General features: G+C 46.9%; 1 protein-coding gene across 1 annotated transcript in view; it reads right to left on the reverse strand.

The window, feature by feature from the left end:
* Positions 1-9,500: 9,500 nt before the first annotated feature.
* LOC115329958 (alpha-(1,6)-fucosyltransferase) overlaps positions 9,501-20,994 on the reverse strand; it is a 30,681-nt gene continuing 19,187 nt past the window's right edge. The window contains exons 7-10 of the mRNA XM_029991646.3: positions 19,696-19,936; positions 18,362-18,538; positions 15,805-15,955; positions 9,501-11,077 (exon numbers count right to left, since the gene is read on the reverse strand). Coding sequence (XP_029847506.2) covers positions 10,739-11,077; positions 15,805-15,955; positions 18,362-18,538; positions 19,696-19,936 — 908 coding nt within the window. The 3' untranslated portion in view covers positions 9,501-10,738. The remainder of the gene's footprint in view (positions 11,078-15,804; positions 15,956-18,361; positions 18,539-19,695; positions 19,937-20,994) is intronic.

Raw genomic sequence — 20,994 nt, forward strand, 5'->3', positions numbered from 1 at the left:
ATGCCTCAAAAACGCGCTGAAAACAGTCAATATGGTCATATTTCTGGATTTTGTTCAAATTCTCGAGCGCTCTTAACAAAAGATTTAAGGGCCGTACGACGTTCATTGCGCCTTCACAATTAACCTCCGAACGAATGAATACTCTCGTGCATTCCTGAAACTCAGGTTTGTGTAGCGAAGTTTGCCCATTGAGTGACGAGAGACTAAATCTCCCCTTAAAGTAAAAAAAAAAAAAAAAGATCGACGTACACCGAAGCACTTCTTACGAGTTGTGAATGCGAAAGCATGCAAGCCGCTCGTCCGCTCTTTTTGTCGTCTGCTGCGTACTTTTCGTCACCGGTCAGCGCGTGTGCTCCCCCGGGCACGGTGACCTTGGACGCTCCGTGCCCAGGGGAGCAACGGCGCGCTGATGGACACGCAGCTCCATGGGGTGAGCGGTCGTGAAAACTAACGAGCGCAGCGGCCAATGGGAGCCCCGTCGACGCGCGCTAGCCAATGGAACCGAAGGATCGGGGAAACTAGGTGCCGTTTTCGCGCTTCAAACTGATGACGTTAGCTCGCTCCATGAGACCCCCCAGTTAATGCTTTCGCATTAAAAAGAAAAAAAGCGTTTGCATAACGACGGCGTTTTTGCTGCCAACGGATTTTGTCCGCGTGCCGTCTGCTTTCTTTCCCTGTTCGGCTACACTTTCCAACGCAGAGCCGTATATGGGGAGAGTTTGGTCAGTCTATGATCTCGCCGCCGTAACGCTCTCCTCCCGAGTGAGCCAATCAGCACGCGGCGCAGAGCGAGAGGCATGAGCGCATGCGCGTGAACTCCCGGCTGCTCCCAGCTGAACGGGGAGGGCCGCCATTTTCGTTCATTCTCCCAGCGGAATGCATGGGATCGGCATCTAAATCTCGATTATTTCCTTTTATATCGCTGGCTCTGGCAAGAAAATGATATACTGTTATTCCTTGGGGGGTAAAAAGCTAAGAATTGAAGTTTTCTCGACGTATGGCCACAAACCTTTATTCAGGCGAAAAAGAAGTCGGCCCGTAGCAGACGACGCGTAGCCTTAGCAGTGCTCTTCTCCGCCGAGTCTCCGACAGCGTTGCGAAAAAATGGCGGCCGTCTACTCTCTGCTCCCCTCTTTCTCTCTCGCTCCTTTGGCGCTCTCCTCCCTCTCATTTACTTTTATTTTCTTCAGCGCCTTCGTCGCCACACCCACTGGCCAAACTCTCCCAATATACGGCTCTGTTCCAACTTTGCTCCCGACGCCATCAATCACCACGCGCGCCAAACGCGCCCCGCAACTGGACTCGGTCGCCTACGTCGCCGCCCGCCATTGGCCCTGGCAAGTTTCTTGGCCCTATTTTTTACAAAAAGGGAGCTGTGCTTCCTAATTTTACAAGAAAAAACTGACCTCTGAAATACACCTTTGACGAAAAGCTTCGATTGCAACGTGCCGGCGTCGATTTTTGCGGTTCATTTTAGATCGAGCCTGGTGACTTGGGACACCCTATACTTAAGTACCAAGGAGCATATGCATGCTACAAGGGTAGCTACACATACTGGCGTCTGCAACAGTAAGTTTTCCAAAGGAATTCTAAAACATATGGCACGTTTCTTCAGGCATAAGACGAGCCTGTGGGGCACCTGTACCCACATTCAGAGCATTCTCCGTGGTGCTTGGGTAATGTTTCAACAAATGTATTGCTTGACTCGTCGACATTTCTTCGCCAGCGTAACTGCCAGCTTCTGACTTGCAAAAACGGTTCCGGTCTTTTTTTTTTTTTACTTTTTTTTTATTTTCGCACGTTTGCCAAGGTCATACTTAATGCAAATAGATAACATTATCAACTCATAAAAGCAATACCGCCTAGGTTTCCTCGGTCTTAGACGCGAGAACACTGATCTCTATTGTAGTACAATAAAATAGAGATCAGTGCGCTATAATGTCGTTCGCGAGCGTACTCGATTGCCGGCCGCGCGCCTCGCTGCCTGCCTGTGACGTCACGTTTGGGTGGCGGAAAATACGGGAAAAACTAGGAAGAACAATGTTTCGGTTTCGGCAGCAAACAAAATATCACATTTTTTTTAAATTAACTAAAGTGAATCTGGGGTACGAGATATCATTTCGGAATCAGAAAGTCATCCGCATTCAGGTGGTGCCCTTGGATTAGGTTGTTAAAAAAATCGGCGGAGTTCCCCTTTAACCGAGCGGTTGCACAGGTCTAATTGAATTCTTTATTAGATATTTCCTGTTTTCCTTGCACGCTGTCAAAATGCCCTAGATGTAGGGAAAGTTCCCTTCAGTTCGCGTTCTAGTCATCGAGGCGCACTGAAAAGGTTCATTGCTTTTCATTTAAGTAGCGTTTTGCATTAGAATGCTGTCATCAACGCCACACTAATCAGTGCTGTGGAATGTGGTCATAGGAGCATAGCAAGTATGCTGTTTAGTGTTAACCTGTATCTGTAAAGAGTACAGTACCAGCAAGAACTCGGATGTCACGGTCGACCGTGGCGCGCGTCGGAAACACAACACAAAACAAGAAAGAAAGAGAGGAGGCAGGAGAAAAGACGAGGCGACACCGGTTTGGAGAGTTGGCCAGCTGCTAGAAGCTTTTGGAAACAACAAGAAAAAGGAGTGGTAGGATAGGAGCATTCCGCTACCCTTCGAAAAAAGATTGCGGCACGAGCCAGGAAGGCCGGTACAGGACGTAAATATATCGAAGCACCAAAGGGAATGCTGGGCTGAACGCACTCGCCTTATATAAAAAAATGATCACTGTATAACCGAAATTAGGCGTAGATGCCCAGCACATTTATACATTGCGAACTCCAGCACGCTCAACTACGCATGCGCGCTCTCCTTCACATGGCGGTTTCAGCGACAGAGGAAAATACAGTTGTACATTGTTTCATTACTTTGCGCTAAGCATACTCAAATAATAAAAAATAATATCTCTATGGAGCACTGTGTATCATTAATGAAACCCGCAAGTTCAAAGGCTATAGCTTGCCTTCCCCGTGTATAAGCCGCTAGTTACGTTTCAAAACGCGTCGACTCTCAGTAACCCACTAGAACCCTATAATTTAATGTTGCCGGTATTTAAATAGTCCTACAGACGTCTTCATTTCCATAAATATTTAATTAACTTTAAACGAGTAGGAAGTTGAGCGGTATCCAAATGTGGTGGCAGGCTTGCTCAATAAGAAACGAGTAGCGTTTTAAGTCAATATAAAGATAATCAAGCGCTTTAACAAATCGTATTATTCGATTGTGATGTTCAATGGTGCGATGCTCATTGCGGACATTACCGATGAATACCACGCTATGACTTCGCTTGGGGATTTGCCGTCATGAGAACGCTGCTTGCGTTTGCAGGTCGAAACCGTGCAGACGACTCGAGGGCCCAGTTTTTGTGCCGAAACTCGTAGTTCGTCGCAAACGGAAGGCTTCCTTTTCGCGGGGTAGAAACAACACAACAATGCAAGCTCCTTGGGTTATTTCACAAAGGAACGGCTTTCTTCAAGTAAAGTTGAACAACGTATACGCGTGCAAATGTAATCTTGACCATTCCGGCCTCTTAACAATCACGGCAATCACGGGCAACCGAGTTAGCACTGTGAACTACTGCAAAGGTATGTTCGCCCGTTCATTAAATATGTGTACCACGTGCAGAAACGAGCAGGTGTAAATTAAACGGTAAATTAAACGTAATGACGAAGAACCCCGAGACAAAAGGAGCACAAACACAAAGTCTCAAACACCACTGAAGATTTATTCAACAAAAAGACTCGTCCGCCGGTATGTGAATATGTTTGTTTGTCAATTGCCTAAGTGATTTGTGTGATCAAGTGAACCGTACGCCTGTCGACCAGTAACAAAGGTAACTTGTCTACCTGATGCTTTTACCCGGTTCTTCCGCTCTTTTGAGTTTTGCTGAAAACTGAAATATCAGCAAGAGCCTGCCCACAAAATTGGGGCCTCAAACGTTAGAGTCAAATCAATTGCCTCTTCATCGCAATGAACGTCAGCCTGCTGGTTCTACTGCAGCACAAATAACGTGTCACACGGAGATAAATTTAATTTTCATATAAACCCGATTAGTCTTCACATCTGTCATGTTCACAACCAATAGAATATCAAAATCATAAAATTATTCCAACGATTCAAACTGTTGCAGACGACATACTTTCATCGTTCTATTTGCGTGCGTCGTCTGCTGCAGGCACCTCGAGACCCTCGAGACGTGTCGATGACCGGAAGTTGAAGTCACACTCGATTGACGGCAAATATATAAGTGCATATATAAGTACGTCACCCAGCCCCTGCACCCAGCTAGCCAACCCAGCTACCTTGCCTATGTCTACAATTCGTACAGGTGATTTTTGGACGATCGCTTTTTCGGAGCAAAATCTAGTTTCGTGTATTTATTTGTCAGAACGCCTCCGTCATCAGTTTCATCTCATGGTGGACCGCAGCGGATACTACGAGCCCTCGTAACCAATCCAATGCCGCGAGAGTGTCATGTGAGCTTCGGAAGGGGCTCCGCAGCGACGCGCTGGGCGCGTAGTCAAGCGATGTGCTTGCTCATCGCGGGAGGATTGGCTGGAATGACTCGCTGTGCCCGCCGTGGTCCGTCGTATCGCAAAACGGAAAGGCGGTTAGGAGTAGTGACGTCAGCTTACGTAGAAAGGATTGCCATCGAGCCAGATCCACAGTGGCCAGATCGAGCTGCCTTCCCTGCAAGCAGCCATTTGCCAGAGTCGATCTCTGCTGCAGATCGTAGCGACCCAGCCCTGGACACAGCCTTCCCCTCGAATTTGCTCAACGGCCTGATCCTTAGCCCCGCTAAGTCCATATTTCCCGTTTTCTCTTGATCAATCTAGTTGCTCCTAGAGACTTGGTCAGATTTTTTCGCTCTTTGTTTGCTTGCAGTTTGTTTCTCCTTTGTGTAAGCTCTCGTGTATTTTTGAGCGAATCCGTTTATTATTGCTTCGTCCTTAACTCGTGCATTTTCGAGATAATTTGTTTGTCATTGCTTCGTCCTTAACACGTGCTCTACACGTGCGCTGCGTTTAGTAGCGAGTACCTTTTCGACCTTTATTGTTTTCGTACTGTAGTTAACGAAGTTGCACGTTTTATCAGTCTAATTTTTGCGTGATATCTTCTCGCAACGGTTTCCTTTAATTTAAAACAGCTGTGCAATTTAACAGATGCAGGAGATTCAGTTTTAGCATGGTGTCAATTGATAAGTCTGCTACCCCGACACACGCCATGTGACTTGTGTGGAGAGAACTGGAGGCTCTACTATCGAGCTGAGGGCAAGCCAGTTTTGGAGGCGTCGGAAAGGCCATGACTGGAAAAAGAGCATCACCACAGGCACCTTCTTCGACAAGTGCCATCTTGCGATTGGACAGCTTCTCGAAGTCCTCTTTGTCATTACTGGTGGGGGAGCCACCTTGTCTTCCATCCAGAGAATTGCCTCTCAGGAAACCAGAACGCTCTCCATGAAACTATTGTGGCCTGGACATGATGTTTTCGAGACACCTGCTTCAGATGGTTTGACGAAATGCAGAGCTTTCCAGCAAGACCGAGAATTGGTGGCCTTTGAAAGGTCGTCGAGGTCGACGAGGCTAAGATTGGCCATCGTAACCTAGGGGACGAGTGGTTGATGACATCTGTATTTTTGGAATGGTGGAACTTCAGACAGGGGCTGCAGGTGATCATTGCTGAGGTGGGCATGTGCACTTGGAGGTGTGCCTGGCACCGCCATCATGATTGACAAGTGGGCAGCTTACAGCTGCCCACTTATCAATCATGATGGTGGTGCCAGGCTTCCTCAACTTGAGTTCCAGTTCGACTATGAACTATACCCTGTACTTCGTAGATCCCGTAAAGAACACTCAGACCATAGAGTACAAATGGAGGTCATTGAAGCGCCACAATGCTCACTCGGGAAAAACCCAAAACAATGGATATGGGCTGCATCTCTGCGAGTTCATGTGGCGAAGAGAGATGGATATTAGAGACATGGATCCCTTCCTAGGGTTCCTGGAGACAGCTGCAGCTGTGTATCCCCCTGGACCCGCAGCAGTTCGACAGTTGTTAGCACCACAGGATGTGGTGGTGCATTTTGGAGAAATGTGGTACGGCGGCAGCAAAGGCTGTCAGTTGTACTATGGAACCAGCCCGCCCTGCCAAATGCCTGTACTTCAGAAGGCAAATGCTGTGCACCAACAACTGGCACAGGTGCCTTCAACATCTGCTGCATCAATAACTGGGGTCACTTCTGCTCAGGCACCAATGACCAACCATGCCATGAGAGCATGGAGCCTTCCTGGGCCCACTGTCAGCCAGATGCTCTACCCAGTGCAAGGAATTGGAATGCCTGTGATCGTTCCTGCCCAGCAAGCTGTCACCCTCAACACTGCATTGTCGGCCATGGCACCATAGATGTCTGCGACATCTGCACCAGCAGCTCCTGGGATGGTCCAAGTCGTGCCACAACAGCCAGCTGGATTGCAATATCCATTGGTAACAATCATGCCTTGGACCTTCTTGTAATGCCCGAGTCCCACTAGACAGACAAGCAGAAACAGCCGACACCAACAAGCCTCAAGCATGTGTGGCATGCACGCGAAGGCACCTTTGGCAAACTTGTAGTCTTATGGTGCCCTTAAAGTAAGCATGCGATTGCAAGCCTGCAAAAGATACCTTTGCATGCTTGCTGCCGGTGCTTGCAACTTTTTGGTGTCAGTTGTTTCTGTCCGTTACTCTAGTGGAACTCGGCCATAGCTGACTCATCACGACTTAAGTGTTGTAAGAAGTGCCCTCGTAGGAAGGCGGCAATGGACTGGATAGCATATGCCTTAGAAAGCCAGAGATGCATCCACGTTCCGCCTCCTCTCCAAAGCCTTCAGAGACTGCACATAATTGTGAGGTTGTAAAGTACCGTCTCCAGCAGTTGTCAGATGCAACCCCCGATTGTTCATACAGCGCATCACAGAGGAAATGCCGTTGCTGCACTTCTTTTAGGGTCTTGCTTGTACAGGACATACTTATCATACATGTTTTTACTCTGAAGCTTTTCCCAAGCTGTTCCTTCAGGTTGTTGCAGGACCCAGTGACATGCCCAGCAGATGCGTCATATTTTACTGAGGTACGTTATGAATCACAAACCAGACTGGCTTTGCCAGATCACCCACATTTTTCTCTCGGCAGACCCTGCCTGCTAGAGAGCGCGTATCCCAGGTGGCGGATAGGGATGCTTCTATCGCACAAATACCTGCTCCTCTGCGATTCAGATAGTCACTTCAAAGAATTCCTTGGAATAGAAAAAATTGTCATTGATAATGCTTGCATAGTTAACTTCCATGTGACTAGCAGAGGAGCAGTTGAAGACCTGTGTGATAAAAATGGTGCTTGCACCCGCGGACCAACAGGAATTTAGACTTTAACACCATCTGGTGCCCTATGTATCAACCACTGAACAAAATTTGCACAAACAGACTTGCATGCAAGTGAATAAACTTTGCAATTCCTATGGTAAACGAGTGTTGCAATGCTTTTGTCCAAGTATGTTGCCACTGTTTGATGGTCAGTTAAGAAGTCGTGCAAGTTCACGCCGAAACGGGATTTCCTTTACACCATCTTTGATGATAGAATGTATCACTTGCCCTGTAATAAATACTTTTTAAAGGTGAGTATATCCACTCTATCCAGAACAAAACCCGATGCTCTAACAGTAGCATTACACCACTTCTCCACACCCCCCCAAAAAAGCTTGCGTTTTCAAAAGCATGGAGCTAAAAATAGGATTTTTTCTATCAATTCGGTCTTTCGCCTTTGATTTGTGAACTCAAGGATGCTCGGTTAGGTCATCTTCATCAATCGCTGCCATTAGAACAAAAACATAGCCTCCGAGATTCTTGCCACACAAATTTCTCCTCTGGACTTCTAAATCCTTCGCTGCCTAGAAGGAGCATTATATGCCCCTGCAGAGTTTTGCAATTTTTTCATTTCACAAGGCCAGCATCAGCATCTTAAGGTCAGATGTGTGCACACAACATAAAACTTGCATCTTCATTGTTCTCCAAGAAACTTGAGAAAGGTCGGGCATGTGAGCATGCCGAGACGGTTCAAGAGCTACTCGGCTCGTGCACTGGCTTTGACAGTACTCTGTTTCGCACACTTAACTGAGACACTACTAAAACGTTCCTTTATAGGACTTGCATGCTGATCCTTTGCAACTACCTGGATGAAGTTAATCCACAAAAAGAACTGTCCGATGGCAAGTCTTGTTCTAACAAACGAAAGTCACGTGTGCTTAAAAAGAAATAAGCTGTTAATTGCCAGCTGCACAGCGCTCCCCACGTTCTAACCAGGATTGCCAGTGCTCGTTATCACGGATGCATCTAGATAAGGTATTGTTTGTTTTAAGAACGTTTTGACCAACAGAATGGAAATATATTCTGTTGAGGAATGGAAGCCCTCGTATGCACGTGGATACTAGAACACTGGCATTTTTACCTCTAGGGAGCAGGTGCATGCTTGCCACTAGGACATATACTGTTACATGAAGAGCCAGATGAAGCTGACATCTTAGGTTTTGCCTCGCATCAAGGGGCTTAGGAGTTCAGTGCGGGCGTTAAGTTGGTTCAGTCCTCAGCTATCTAAAACGACTAGGTTGTTCCGCATTTCTTGATAAACCCGAAAAACTGAAGACCACCTGCCAATAAAATTTCTGCCATTTTGGATTTATTCAATATCTCAAAATGTCAATGCCTCAAATGCCCCTGCCCCCCCCCCCCCCCCCCCCCAAAAAAAAAAACAAATAAGTGATCAGAGCACAAAGTCAGTGGTCCTAAGAAAGTGCCACCACAGTTGTACCCTTCATAATGGGCGGTAGCTTGTGCCACCTAGCCTAGGTTTTTTTCTCTCACCCTTCTGAGCAAATTTCCTTCCCCCCTGGATGTTTGTAACTACCACCAAGCAGTGTGGGATATCACCAGGATGACCTTTAGGGGAGGGGGATTTGCATGGTGGCATGTGCACACTGGTGCGAGATCACATCTATGCATTATCCGTGAGAAACGGTCACTTTTATAAGTAAAAACATTGATAAAAGTATATCAAGCCCATGGCGAAAGAATGATGCGTAAAATATTAGGGAACTTGCTCAGATTGGAAGTGTTCCAGGTCCACCCCATAGGTAGTGCCAGTGTGGTCTCTTGTCGTAAGTGGTTGCAGCACGCGCCGCCACGCTCGGACGTGAATGCGTGAATCTGCCGTGTAGCATGCGTGATGGAGACTGAGCGAACCTGTGTATCAAACGTGGGTTTCTACTCGATTGGTGCTTCCGGGAATTCTGAATTTTTAAGCAGTCGTCAAAAATATTTCCACAATCTAGTTTTGTTTTTACAAAGTTTTGTAGGGCTTTTTAGGTTTCTGAGAAAAAAAAGTCTTATGCGACTTGTGGGACATGTCAGTGGACAAAAAAACACGCTCCACCTTTTTAAAACTGGGTTTATTCCTCTGCATTTTAAACAACAACAAGGTCGCAATGCAGCGGACGCGTTTTCCAAAAGAGAAAGAACGCCGCGAGCTTACCTCTGGCCCCAATGCCCAGTGCGTCAAGTAAAACAAAGAAACGCATTTACATCTAAACGTGGTACATAAAAAACATTCGCACACCAACAAAAAAATGGATTTTAGAGAAAAAAAAATTAAACAAACTTTAAGAGCACTTAGATTCATTAAAACAACAAACGTCCTTATACATTAGCTCATAAAAACCCAACAACCAATACGAAGCAAATTTAAAAATGTAAACAATGGGGCACCTAAAAAGCAGCAACTGCAAATAAACTCGACCGTTAGTTCCTTCGGTCGACGAAAGTGCGACAATACCAGTTTTTTGCAGTTTGCACCCCCCCCCCCTTTCTGCAAGCACCGGGCACACAATTTTCATTGTCCATCCCCATCAAAAACACGTATCATTCTTTGATGCACTTACGAATGCGTTAAATGCGGTTCTTGGCTCGTTGGCGATGGAATCGTCCCAACTCGAAACCTGCGCACGTCCTCCTAAACGTCCCGTTGTAGAGTAAGGTGTCCTCACTGCATTATGCGTCGTGGTCCCCGTCGCTACTGTGCCCAGGACGTGTCTTTGAAAGACTCGTCGAAAGTGGACCCGGAGTAGCAACTAATTGCGCCGGACGGCACCGAATCACCAACATGGCGCAAAGTCGGCACTGCACCGTCAAGGTCAACGCTATTTCGAACGACTGTGCTGTTTTACCTTACGTCAGGCTGTGGTGGACGCCCCGGGCCTACCCGACTAATCCGGCTCCGCGAACATGGTGTGCGATGCACCTCCCGCGCGTCGCCGCGCCACACCTTGTGAGGCCTTGGCTTGGCTTGGCCTAGCTTGGCTTCGACGGTTCTTGGTATGTTGCGGCCAGTCGAACGAAGCGTAATAAAGGGTTTTAAAAGATTGTTCCGGCAATGCTGACGATACCCGAAACTTTGGCAACGCCTTTGCACATGCACTGCATCGTTATCGGGCGGCGTCGCCGGAGGTGCCGGAATGATCTACTAAAATCCCCCAGTGGCGCGGAGGTAGCACCGTGGCACGCATGTGAATGGGCCCGTACGACGTCGTGGGGCGGAAATCCAGGGACCACGTTTTGGGACGCAGTAAATGCAGCGGTTGGAGACGCGTTTTGGGCACCGTGCCTACGCGTTCACTTCACTTCGTTGCGGTGGCCGTTGTCGTCGTCTTCGTAGGGAGGAAAGTCGACGACATCTACCTTCTCGACGGCCTTGAACGACGGGTAGAGGCCCTGCTTCCCGGTGCGGCGGTTCACCCCCTTGGAGTAGCCGTCCCAGTGGTTGCCTGCGATGCCGAGGATGTCGCCCTTGCGGATGTCCATCTCCGAGGCCCCGCGGGCGGTGTGGTCGTACGCCGCCACCTGGCTGTGGTCCTTCTGACCGCCGAAGTAGTATATGTCGTCCAGCGACTGGAACCGCTTGGACGCGTCAACGTGCGACAGCTGCATGATCTCGTACGCCATGCGGCACACCTGGGTTCCAAAATGAAGCAAAACAATGGCAACATTCTTTTTTTTTGCGCCCTGTGCTTTTTTCTTTAATTTGCTACAGAACATTTTGCAAAGGCAGGTGATAATGAGGATTAAGTGCTTTAATGGCTCAAAATGCAATGCAGGCCATGCAGCACCAACAAAGGTTTAATTAACAAATGGCAGAAATATTTTAATTTGAAAGGTCTATTGTAAGAGTAAGAAACTGCAGTGTTAAAGGGACACTGACAACCCCCATAAAAATATTTATGCTTTTCCAGGCGATCTATTATGGTGTTGGAAGACTACCCAATCAATATTTTGCTACAGGATCACATACATTTTTATTAAAATAAAAAAATACAACTGCTCGAAACCGAAAGTGGACTGGGGCGGAAGAAGAAATATAGAGGAGGAGAAAGTTACCGGAAATCACGTGGCTGTGCTACTTTTTTGCTTCAATAAACATATTTGCAGTTTTTAGAAGCCACGAAAATGGGGTGCTATAGTTTTTGTTCATTTTTAGTATTGAGTATCTGCCTTCGATGACCCACGACTTTGATTATCTTTGGTGGTTGTGTCAAAACCGTAGAAAATGGCACGTGACCACGAAGAAGAGAGTGGGTGCGACTCAAACCTTCTCGATCGGCGGTTTTTGGACAAAAAGGAAACAAATTTCGAGCTGCAAATTGTGTTCTGGGTAGTTGGGTTCTCATGTCATGTACAAATAAAACATTTGGCGAGCATAAATACCCTGTCAGTGTCCCTTGAAGGGCCTATGACTGGTGCAGAGAGCCAGTTTGTACGAGAAAGTGTAAAACATTACCGAAAAGAACCAAGTGCTTATCTCCGCGCATAAAGTGTCTATGATATGGAAGGTGATGTACGAAAAGTTGGAAAAAAAGACGCTTGACATTCTTCATCAAAGGATCTGCAGAGCCATGAAATGTGCAATATAGCTAATAAACCACCACAATGTTTACAAGGTTGACTGTCTTCATTACAAAGAAGGTATTGACAGGTTTGTTATAGCAAAAGATGAAGAAAACAAAATAGTAATGGAAAAGTTTAACACATAACTTCCCCACTACATTTAGCGGCAATGCTTTAATAGACCTCTTACCAAATTAACCAGGTACAAAGAAGAATGCTGGGGACGTAGGTATGCACGCTGCATGAGCTTGCCTTACCAGTATAAAAGATTCAAAGAAAACATTGAAGTAAAACGTAAACAAACTCGTTTAAAGAACTAATAGTGTTGCGCTTGAGATAAATTATTGCTGTAGACGCCAGCACGTGCAGCACATGTATGTGACTACACTTCCAGCATGCACCTTGGTGCTTGGGTAATTTAGCAAAAGGATCATTGATGTAAAACTGTGCACCACCTGAGCCTTCCCACCAAATTTTGACAGAAATCAAATGAAAAACAGAAATGCAACAAGCATACAAAAATTTCACCCCACATTCAGTGCACCTGAGCTATTTAGAGATCAAGCACACTTGCAATTCGAATAACCTTTTTTGGGTCACTTGAGTGTACTGCCCCAAGGTTAGGTCGGGCAATGCTGGGCCTGTTCAACCATGGTACCTAGAACGCTGCTTGGACTGGCGTGTTTACATTCCAATACCGCCCCCGTATCCAAAAGTGGTCCCAAAGTCGCAAGATACAGTAGGCTCGTGATAATTCAAACTCGGATATTTTGTACTTCCGGTTAATTCAAACAAATTTTAATATTTTTGTTGTCCCGCTATGGTCTTAATGTATTCATAAGCCACTTAATTCGAAAGGAATTTTCGTGTCATTCATACTTTTTGTTCCCGTGGCCCCGCTGAGTGCGCTTTTTTCCGAGCACCCGTGCACTGCAGAGAAGCAACACCCGCAGAGCTTGCTTTCGCGGGTGCTGCCTCTCCGCAGCGCGCAGGTGCTCGCTTGCTTGGCGAGAGGCGCACTCGAGGAGGTTCAAGCGGGGCAGAGCAGTGTATAGAGAGAGATGGAGGAGCGGGCAGAGCCAGGGCATGCATCAGACGAAGATAGGGGGCTTGGCATGCTCTCTTGGCCAACCAGAAGCCGAAAAGAATACCCCTAGCAGTGGTAGCAAGAAAGTTTTAATAAGAGTGGAAGGGTTAAATGTAGTAACAGTTAAAAATATGGTGCATGTGATGTTTCGATTATGATCATGCAAAAAGATGTAAGAAACAAATGTGCCGCCCCAACTCTGTTTTGCTCGGACAGACTGTGACCACTCGGACGGAAAATTCCCGGCCTTCGGCGCCTGGCATACAGATTATGTCAATCATTTTGCTAGTCGCGCTCTTCCATCATGGTTTTGGATGACTGATTGAAACATCACATGCATATTTTCAGTCACCGAGGGTTACTCCAACGCACTTATTAATTTTGTTTCCCGCGACCACCAGCAGGGTATTATTCCAGGCTTCTGGTTGGCCACATTCGAATATGTAAAGGCGCCCTGGAACACGCCCTGCCTGCTTTTGGCCAATGGCACCTCCTCATTTGGCTCCTATACTTCCCAATGAATGGCCAAACTCTCTTTATATAAGGCTCTGAAGGAGGGCACATATGAGCTATGAAAACGGGCACCATGCATAAATTTCCACAACTTCCACGAACACTGTGACGTGGCAGCGTGGCATAGATCCACGTCAGTGTCCACGCAAGTTGCTTTAAAAACTGCCGCGCATTTTCCGTTTTCATCGCTCATGTGTCTCTGTTTAATAGTTCACACTGGACAACTTCTTAGCCTCATAAGCAAAGTGAATTTCGTTTTGAGTTGTCCTGAGCTGTCTAAATAGGTAGTCCACAACGATCGTTTTTGAGGGATAAATAAACTTTTGTGATACATTTCGCAAATGTTTCATATGCAGCATACTTGCTTGTGATCAGTAGGCCTACGTAAAGGTAATCATCAAATATCTGCTTTGTGTGTGTACCCATTCATGCGGAAAATCATAATTTTATATTGGAGGACACTTAGATGAATTTCTGATAATTCAAACAAAATTTGGCACATCCTGGAGTTTGAATTAATGAGTCTAATGTATTTTGTCATGGTAGAGTAGTGGAAACACAATCACCTCTGTCTTGTTAGCATTCTATTCCACCGTTATAAAATATACCTTCTACCATTTCAGCAGTGTACGGAAGCACAATTTTAGCGCCTATTTCTTTGTGTAGACATGGTCTCCTTCATAACAGCAGCTCAGAAACACCTGTCTTTCATCCGTAAACGCAAGAAAAGCAATTTTAAAACGAATAAATTGATTTCCCAGTACTACCTGGTAGGGGGGGGACCGATCGCTTTATTGTAAAGTCCGATGTCATGGGGCCATCAGTAGCAGTGCCACGGCACAGCGTGTCCGATGAAGGCGCCCGGGAATAAGCGGCGCTTGTCACACCTCTCAGTTCTAGTACACCATACCTCGGGTATTCCCACTTGGCGGGACAGTAATGCGTTGACGATAAAGCCGGCGCCACCTGGTGGCGACTACCGTAATTATGGTACCCTTGGCCGTTTATGGGCCCGTGACGTTGCAAGCTTGACGTACTGGGAAAATATCCCGAGACGCATTGTACCGCCTCGTTGGCTGATTTTGAAGTGCTCCCCAGAATCCGTCGGTTGGAATGAAAAATATAGCCATACGCTGAAAATTCAAGCGTGTGATTATCATTTACGGATATCATGGATCATACTTCACCCGTTTCGAAGTGCTCCAGGAATATTTCAGGTTTCGATTATGATCATCCTTTTAATCTGTACCCCTTTAATAGTTCACACTAGACAACTTATTAGCCTGCTTTGTATGTATAGCAATTAATATGGCAAATCATAATTTTATCTCGCACGATACGTATTTAGATGAATTTCTGATAATTCAAACAAAATTCGTGGCTTCCTGGAGTTTGAATTAATGAGTCTATTATGTCATGCGAGATGGCATGTCACACTATTGGATGTTGCAAATCTAAGGGTTGACCACAGAAGTTCCGACCAAAACTACGATCTAAGGCAAGAGCAGCTGTCATCGCTGCGTCCCATGTCCCGGCTGCCGAAGCTACTGTGGACCGTCACGCTGCAGAGCGACCCGCAGCAGATCAGGCACCTGCCGCATACACTTCCGTTGATGTGCCACCATAAGGATCACAGCAGACAACAGCATGACACTTTTATGACACCGGTGAGCAGAAATCGAGGGACCACAGACAAGGATGCCACAAACACACCAGTCAAAGACGGACTCCAAGCACCGTAGTTGAACTACTATGGAGCCTGGAACGTGCTTTCGACCAGCGTGCTTACCGTGTCCTAATTTGTGGCCCCTCTATTTTTGCCTTAAAACATCACAGAGGTGTTATGCCGTGGCCTGCCACAATCTTGGTAACGGCACAGCAGTGGAGGCGGATGTAAAAGACTCCTGTTTCGCTGCAGGTCGTTCCCCGGCTCGACAGCCGACGGAAGCTTCGGCTACCAGGAGTTTTAAAGCTTTGACGACCAGTGACGCTCGCACTCCCCCGTACTTTCTGCCTGAGCTTCTACGACCGAGTTCCAGAATCGCGACGTCGCATGACAAGCCGGTTCTTTCAATGCGATTTGTTTCCACTTTGGGGCCACTGCCAGTCGAAAGTGCGATTCAGGCACCGTAGTAGAGTCGAGTCAAGTCATAACCGTTCTACCAGCCGGTGAGGCGTGACTGAGGCCGTCCCTCACCTGGGAGGAGAAGGTGCAGGAAAGGAAGTCGCACTTGGAGAGCATATGGATGTCCAGGATGATGCCCCTCAAGGACTCTGAGGTGTACCGGTTGCCCAGGGACGCCGTCTTGGCCACCTGGCTGTCTCCGTAGAACTGGTAGTGCGGGTACCTAGCAACCAAAGTGGGGGAAAACTCTGAAGTTTGACGTGTGTGGACGACGCATCGCTTCTTCCGGTCCATATAAGTTTATAAGAAAAAAAGAAATCTATTTCTGTGTCTAGATTTTGATGTTTCTCAGCCAGCTCGCCCACATACCTTTGCTTCTTGGTGTACAGTGCAATCCACTTGTAACAATAACGAAAAAACCGGAAATTTCAATCGTTGCAGCTATGATTCCGTGTTTTCAAAGTTTATTTTTCGTCAAATTCAAAGGGTGTTTTTCGGACTTTATTTTTTTCTGAAAATTTTGTGTTTATAGTTTATTTTTGTTTGATTCCAAAATCTCCAAAATTCGGAGCTTAATTTCGCAGTGTTGTTTTTAAAAAATAAATAAATAATATTCGGGTGTAAACATCTGCTAGATAAAGAAAATAAAATGCGCTTATATCAATTAATGTTTCTTCAGCTGGATTTGGTGTTGGTGCCATCGCCAATGACAACACTAATTTGTCCCACGGCAAAAGTTGCACACATGGGTGGCTTTGATAAACTTCGATATCCTAAAAATAAACCCCAGGGCCCGTTTGCTCGAACCACTAACCGCGGCCAAAGTTAGCCGCAGTACCTAGGAGAGGGATTTTGAGATCACGTGACTGGCTCGGTAGGGATGCGGGGAAACATGGCGGTGTCCCAGTGAGTGAGTGCCGCTCGCTTTGGAACTAATATGTCGTTGTGGTTGCAATATCGGGCACGTTAGTCAGCAACGAATGGTGCAGGAGGCTTTCGCTTTGCCTTACCTTACTTAAACCGCAAAGCATGGGCAATGATATCGCCACATTTTTTAGATAGTGTTTCGATTCTTGACACTCCTAAGCCTAAATGAACGCGATAATTGTCGGCATGACAACATCTTTGGAAAGCGGATTGTTGATAGCACACAAAAGCAGACGGCGTCCCAACAGACCTTTTTTCTAAATTATCCAAGCATCGCGAGGAGAACGCTGGACGTTTAATTCTACGGTTCACGCGCGCTGGCCTTCCCCTTATAAAAGATTTGAAGTAAAAATTCATAATAAGGCTTTAACGAACGCGCGTGCAAGGCAAAATTTATTTTATACTTTTTGCTTTAGAACGGTTACCACTGCAGACGCCAGCACGTGCGACGCGTGCAACTACAGTCGTAGCGTGCACCTCGGTGCTTGGATAATTTAGAAAAAAGGTCTCTTGGGACGCCGTCTGCTTTTGTGTGCTATCAACAATCCGCTTTCCAAAGACGTTGCTATGCCGAAAATTATAGCGTTCATTTAGGCTTAGGAGTGCCCAGAATCGAAACACTATCTAAAAAATGTGGCGATGTCATTGCCCATGCCTTGCGGTTTAAGTGAGGTAAGGCAAAGCGAAAGCCTCCTGCACCATTCGTTGCTGACTAACGCGCCCGATATTGCAACCACAACGACATATTAGTTCCAAAGCGAACGGCGGTCACTCACTGGGGCACCGCCATGTTTCCCCGCATCCCTACCGAGCCAGTCACGTGATCTCAAGATCCCTCTCCTAGGTACTGCGGCTAACTTTAGCTGCGGTTAGTGGTTCAAGCAAACGGGCCCTGGAGGTAGTCACTGGGAAGCACGTATTCATCCCATCCTATTCTATGCTACCCCGTGGCTGCACGAGGTGGAGTAGTAAAGGATGTCATAAGGAACTTTCAGCTACTCCTCTTCCCAATTTTATGCAATCTCTATGGTCCATAACTTTCCCCACTCTTACAAAAACACAACCTCTCCTTCCTCTTAAAACACAAATAGCATGGCCCAAACTAGAAACCAATAAATACAAAGGCTTTTTTTGTGTCCCGAGAGTACAATGACATGTCATCCTGAACCTTGACAAGATAAGCGGTAAGACCCCTTTTGTCAATGATCTGAGATTTGAAAAATAACTGTGGTGGCATTTCCCCGGGACCATTGACCCTGTGTGCCGAACAAAACTTAATTGTACAACACCGTCTTTATTTTATTTTATTTTTTTTTTGGAGGGGGGAGGGGGAGGGGGAGAGGAGAGGGGGAGATGAGAGGAGGGGGAGGAAGCGTTGGCACGTCAAAATTCAGAGTTTATCGAATAAATCCGAATCTACCAAAATTTTTCGGATTTGTTTGAAAACACTGAATTCTAGTTATAACCGATTATCATTGTATCTAGACTAGAATCTGATCGTTTCTAGACTAGAAACTGATCGTTATAAGCAATACATCGTTATATGTGGTATAAGTGGATCGCATTGTATATAAGTTGCACCTTTGCATAGGTCGCTCAACTCGACATTCTCGTGCTTAACTAGAGACCTTACGATAATCAGCTGAGCTTAGTTCGTTAGTCCAAGCAAGAAAAGCAATGAGGCGAGAGAGCCACAGCCTACTTTTGCCTTGCCTCTCCCAGGAGCTTCGGGTCGTCGGTGGCGAGGTAGACACGTCGCTTTACACCGGGCGTCTGCAGCTCGAGCTTGGCGAAGTAGTCGTCCACAAACTCCATGTACTCTTCAATGCTGTGGAAGTCGGCCTCCGTCCCAATCTTGTCCGTCCGCCTCACGTGCACCCTGCGTCGTGGGGAGGCCAGTCGCCGAGAATAACGGTCCAGTTTCGGTTTAAATTCTCGGACATCCCTCCCAACCTTTGGGGATTGACGTTCTCAGATCGACAGGGTTGGTCTAATTCATTTTAAAACATTCTTAAGCGCAGAATTTATCTAAGTACCCTATGTCATTATGAACCATAAAGAACAAGGGTTTGCTCTATGATCGCTGACAGCTTCAGAAACGCAAGGCGAGGCAAGTTCTGAGCATCTCATTATTGTTCCGCAGCCATAAAAACTGTGGCATTAGCAGATGTGAAGGCCAAAGAATGACTCGTCAAACAAAAACATAATATGGGGTGCGAGTGGAGAAGAGGAGAGGAAGCGTGGGTAAAGGGAGTGATAACGTGTGCAAGGAAGCTCCACCCCTACAGCTGTTTTTTGGTCTGGAACAAACAACATCTTGGCCATGGGTGTTGCTCATTTGTTACTGCGTATCTGGAGTTGTTAGTCGACAAAAAAACATCTACTCTTCAAAATGTTTTCTCTCCCCTTTCTCAAAGGGTGACTCCTCATTCGTAAAGTGGGGTGTTCAACATCTGAATGCCTCACCTCGACACCGCTCGTCCCTCTGCGTGAGGAGCAGACACTCTTGCTCGCTCTGATTGGAGGCATGCAGCAGGTAGAGACAAAGGCAGCTAGCCTTTGCGCCTAGCCACTAATCTTCCACTCTTCCTCTAATCGGAGCGAGCAAGACTGTTGTCTGCTCCTGGAGCATAGGAAGCACTGATGCCAAGGTCTGGCATTTGGGCACCAAACACCGGTGTTGTCTGCTACTCCTGGCAATGGCTGCCTTACCTTTTTTATGGCTTTCAGAAATCCACTGCTTCTGTAGGAACAAAGACTTGGCTTTCGAGACAGGGGAGAGAAAATACCTCTAAGGGTACATTATTTTTGTCAACTAACAACTACCAGATACACTCCCACGAATGAAGAACCCACGGAAAACATGTTGTCTGCCACGGACAGACGAGCAGTTTTAGGGGCGGAGCGTGAATGCACACGTGACCACTCTTCCTCACCGCTCTCCCTTTCCTCCAATCCTCCATTTGCTTGCTGTATATTTGAATTACTAGAAAGCGTGCAGAGAAGGGGAGGGGGGCGAGGTTTGGAATCCATTACCCAACCACAGGTCGCTTGAAGTCCATATCCTTCTCAGCCTTGGCCAGGTACTGCTGGATCTCGGGCTGGGGCCGCATGAGGAAGCGGATCGCCTGAGAGATCCACCAGAGGGCCGGGTCTCCCACTAGGCGGATGAGTCGCTCGGAAAGGTCCTTGGGCACCGCCAGCGGGAGGTACTTGGGCCTTGGCTGGATGCTGTCGATGATCGGAACTTCGAGGACATCCGCACCATCGTCATGACCTGCGCGCCCGGAGAAACGTAAGTCGTGGGTCACAAACTCCTCATCACTCGATGCCCCACAGCACCCTCAATCACAAAATTCGGTGTTGTTGTAAGGTGCCTGCAACGTGTCTCTGACTGTTGCGTCCAGCTAGAACCAGTTTCATAACCCAGACTGACTTGCACTTGGATTTAACTATGGTGCTTGGAACGCATGGCCGGCTGGAGTGTGTACCACGTCCTCAAACGTGGTCCTTCTATTTCCGCCTCATGATGTCACAAAAGTGACATCATCGCAACCCTCATGGTGGCATAGCAGCGTAGGTAAATGCGGCAAACGCCTGTTCTGCTGCAGGTTGCTCTACAGCCAGATGGTAGACAAGAATAAAGCAGACACGAGATGGGACGCTGTAACAGCAGAAACCTTCGCATCCGCTCGTCTTTTTTCGCCGGTATTTCTACAAAAATCTACCAGGAACGCTGGCTCTCGCGACATCATGTGTTGCTATTTCAGGACCACTTTCGATGCACAGGCAACATGGGACGTTAAAGGGACCAGTCCAAAACGCATTTCAGGCACCAGACTCTGGAACAGGGGTGGCCAAACTGCGGCTCTTGGCGGCTCCAAGCGCGGCTCGCAACTCCCTGGTAAGCGTTCCCCCCCTAACCCTCCTGTATGCCCAAAACAAAACAAGTTCTAGAATCTAAGAAAAGCTTAACAGTCTTGGCAGCCCTGTACTACACTACATACATATGGCTGGGCTGCTTTTTGACACACAGATGTGTCCAGTGACCCTATTTCCTTTATTTTTAGAATGAATTTCGAACCGTGCATTTATTTTGCTTAGCGGTTAAAGAATAATTCTGCTGCCTGGTGTCATTTGTTGTAGTCGACAATTATACTCGTCTTTTTTGGAAAGGACCGTTCCCTCCATATAGTTTCTTGTTAAAAGTAGCACCCCCCCCCTTTCTTTTTCGTGCGACTCTCTGAACTTTCGTAGTTTTATCCGCGGCTCTAACCCCATGTCACTCTGGCCATCCCTGCTCGAGGGTCTAGACGTTGCAAACGAGATTCTCGG

This window comes from Ixodes scapularis, unplaced genomic scaffold, assembly GCF_016920785.2.
Source record: "Ixodes scapularis isolate PalLabHiFi unplaced genomic scaffold, ASM1692078v2 ptg000219l_1___fragment_2___debris__unscaffolded, whole genome shotgun sequence".
NCBI classification, from domain to species: Eukaryota; Metazoa; Arthropoda; class Arachnida; order Ixodida; family Ixodidae; genus Ixodes; species Ixodes scapularis.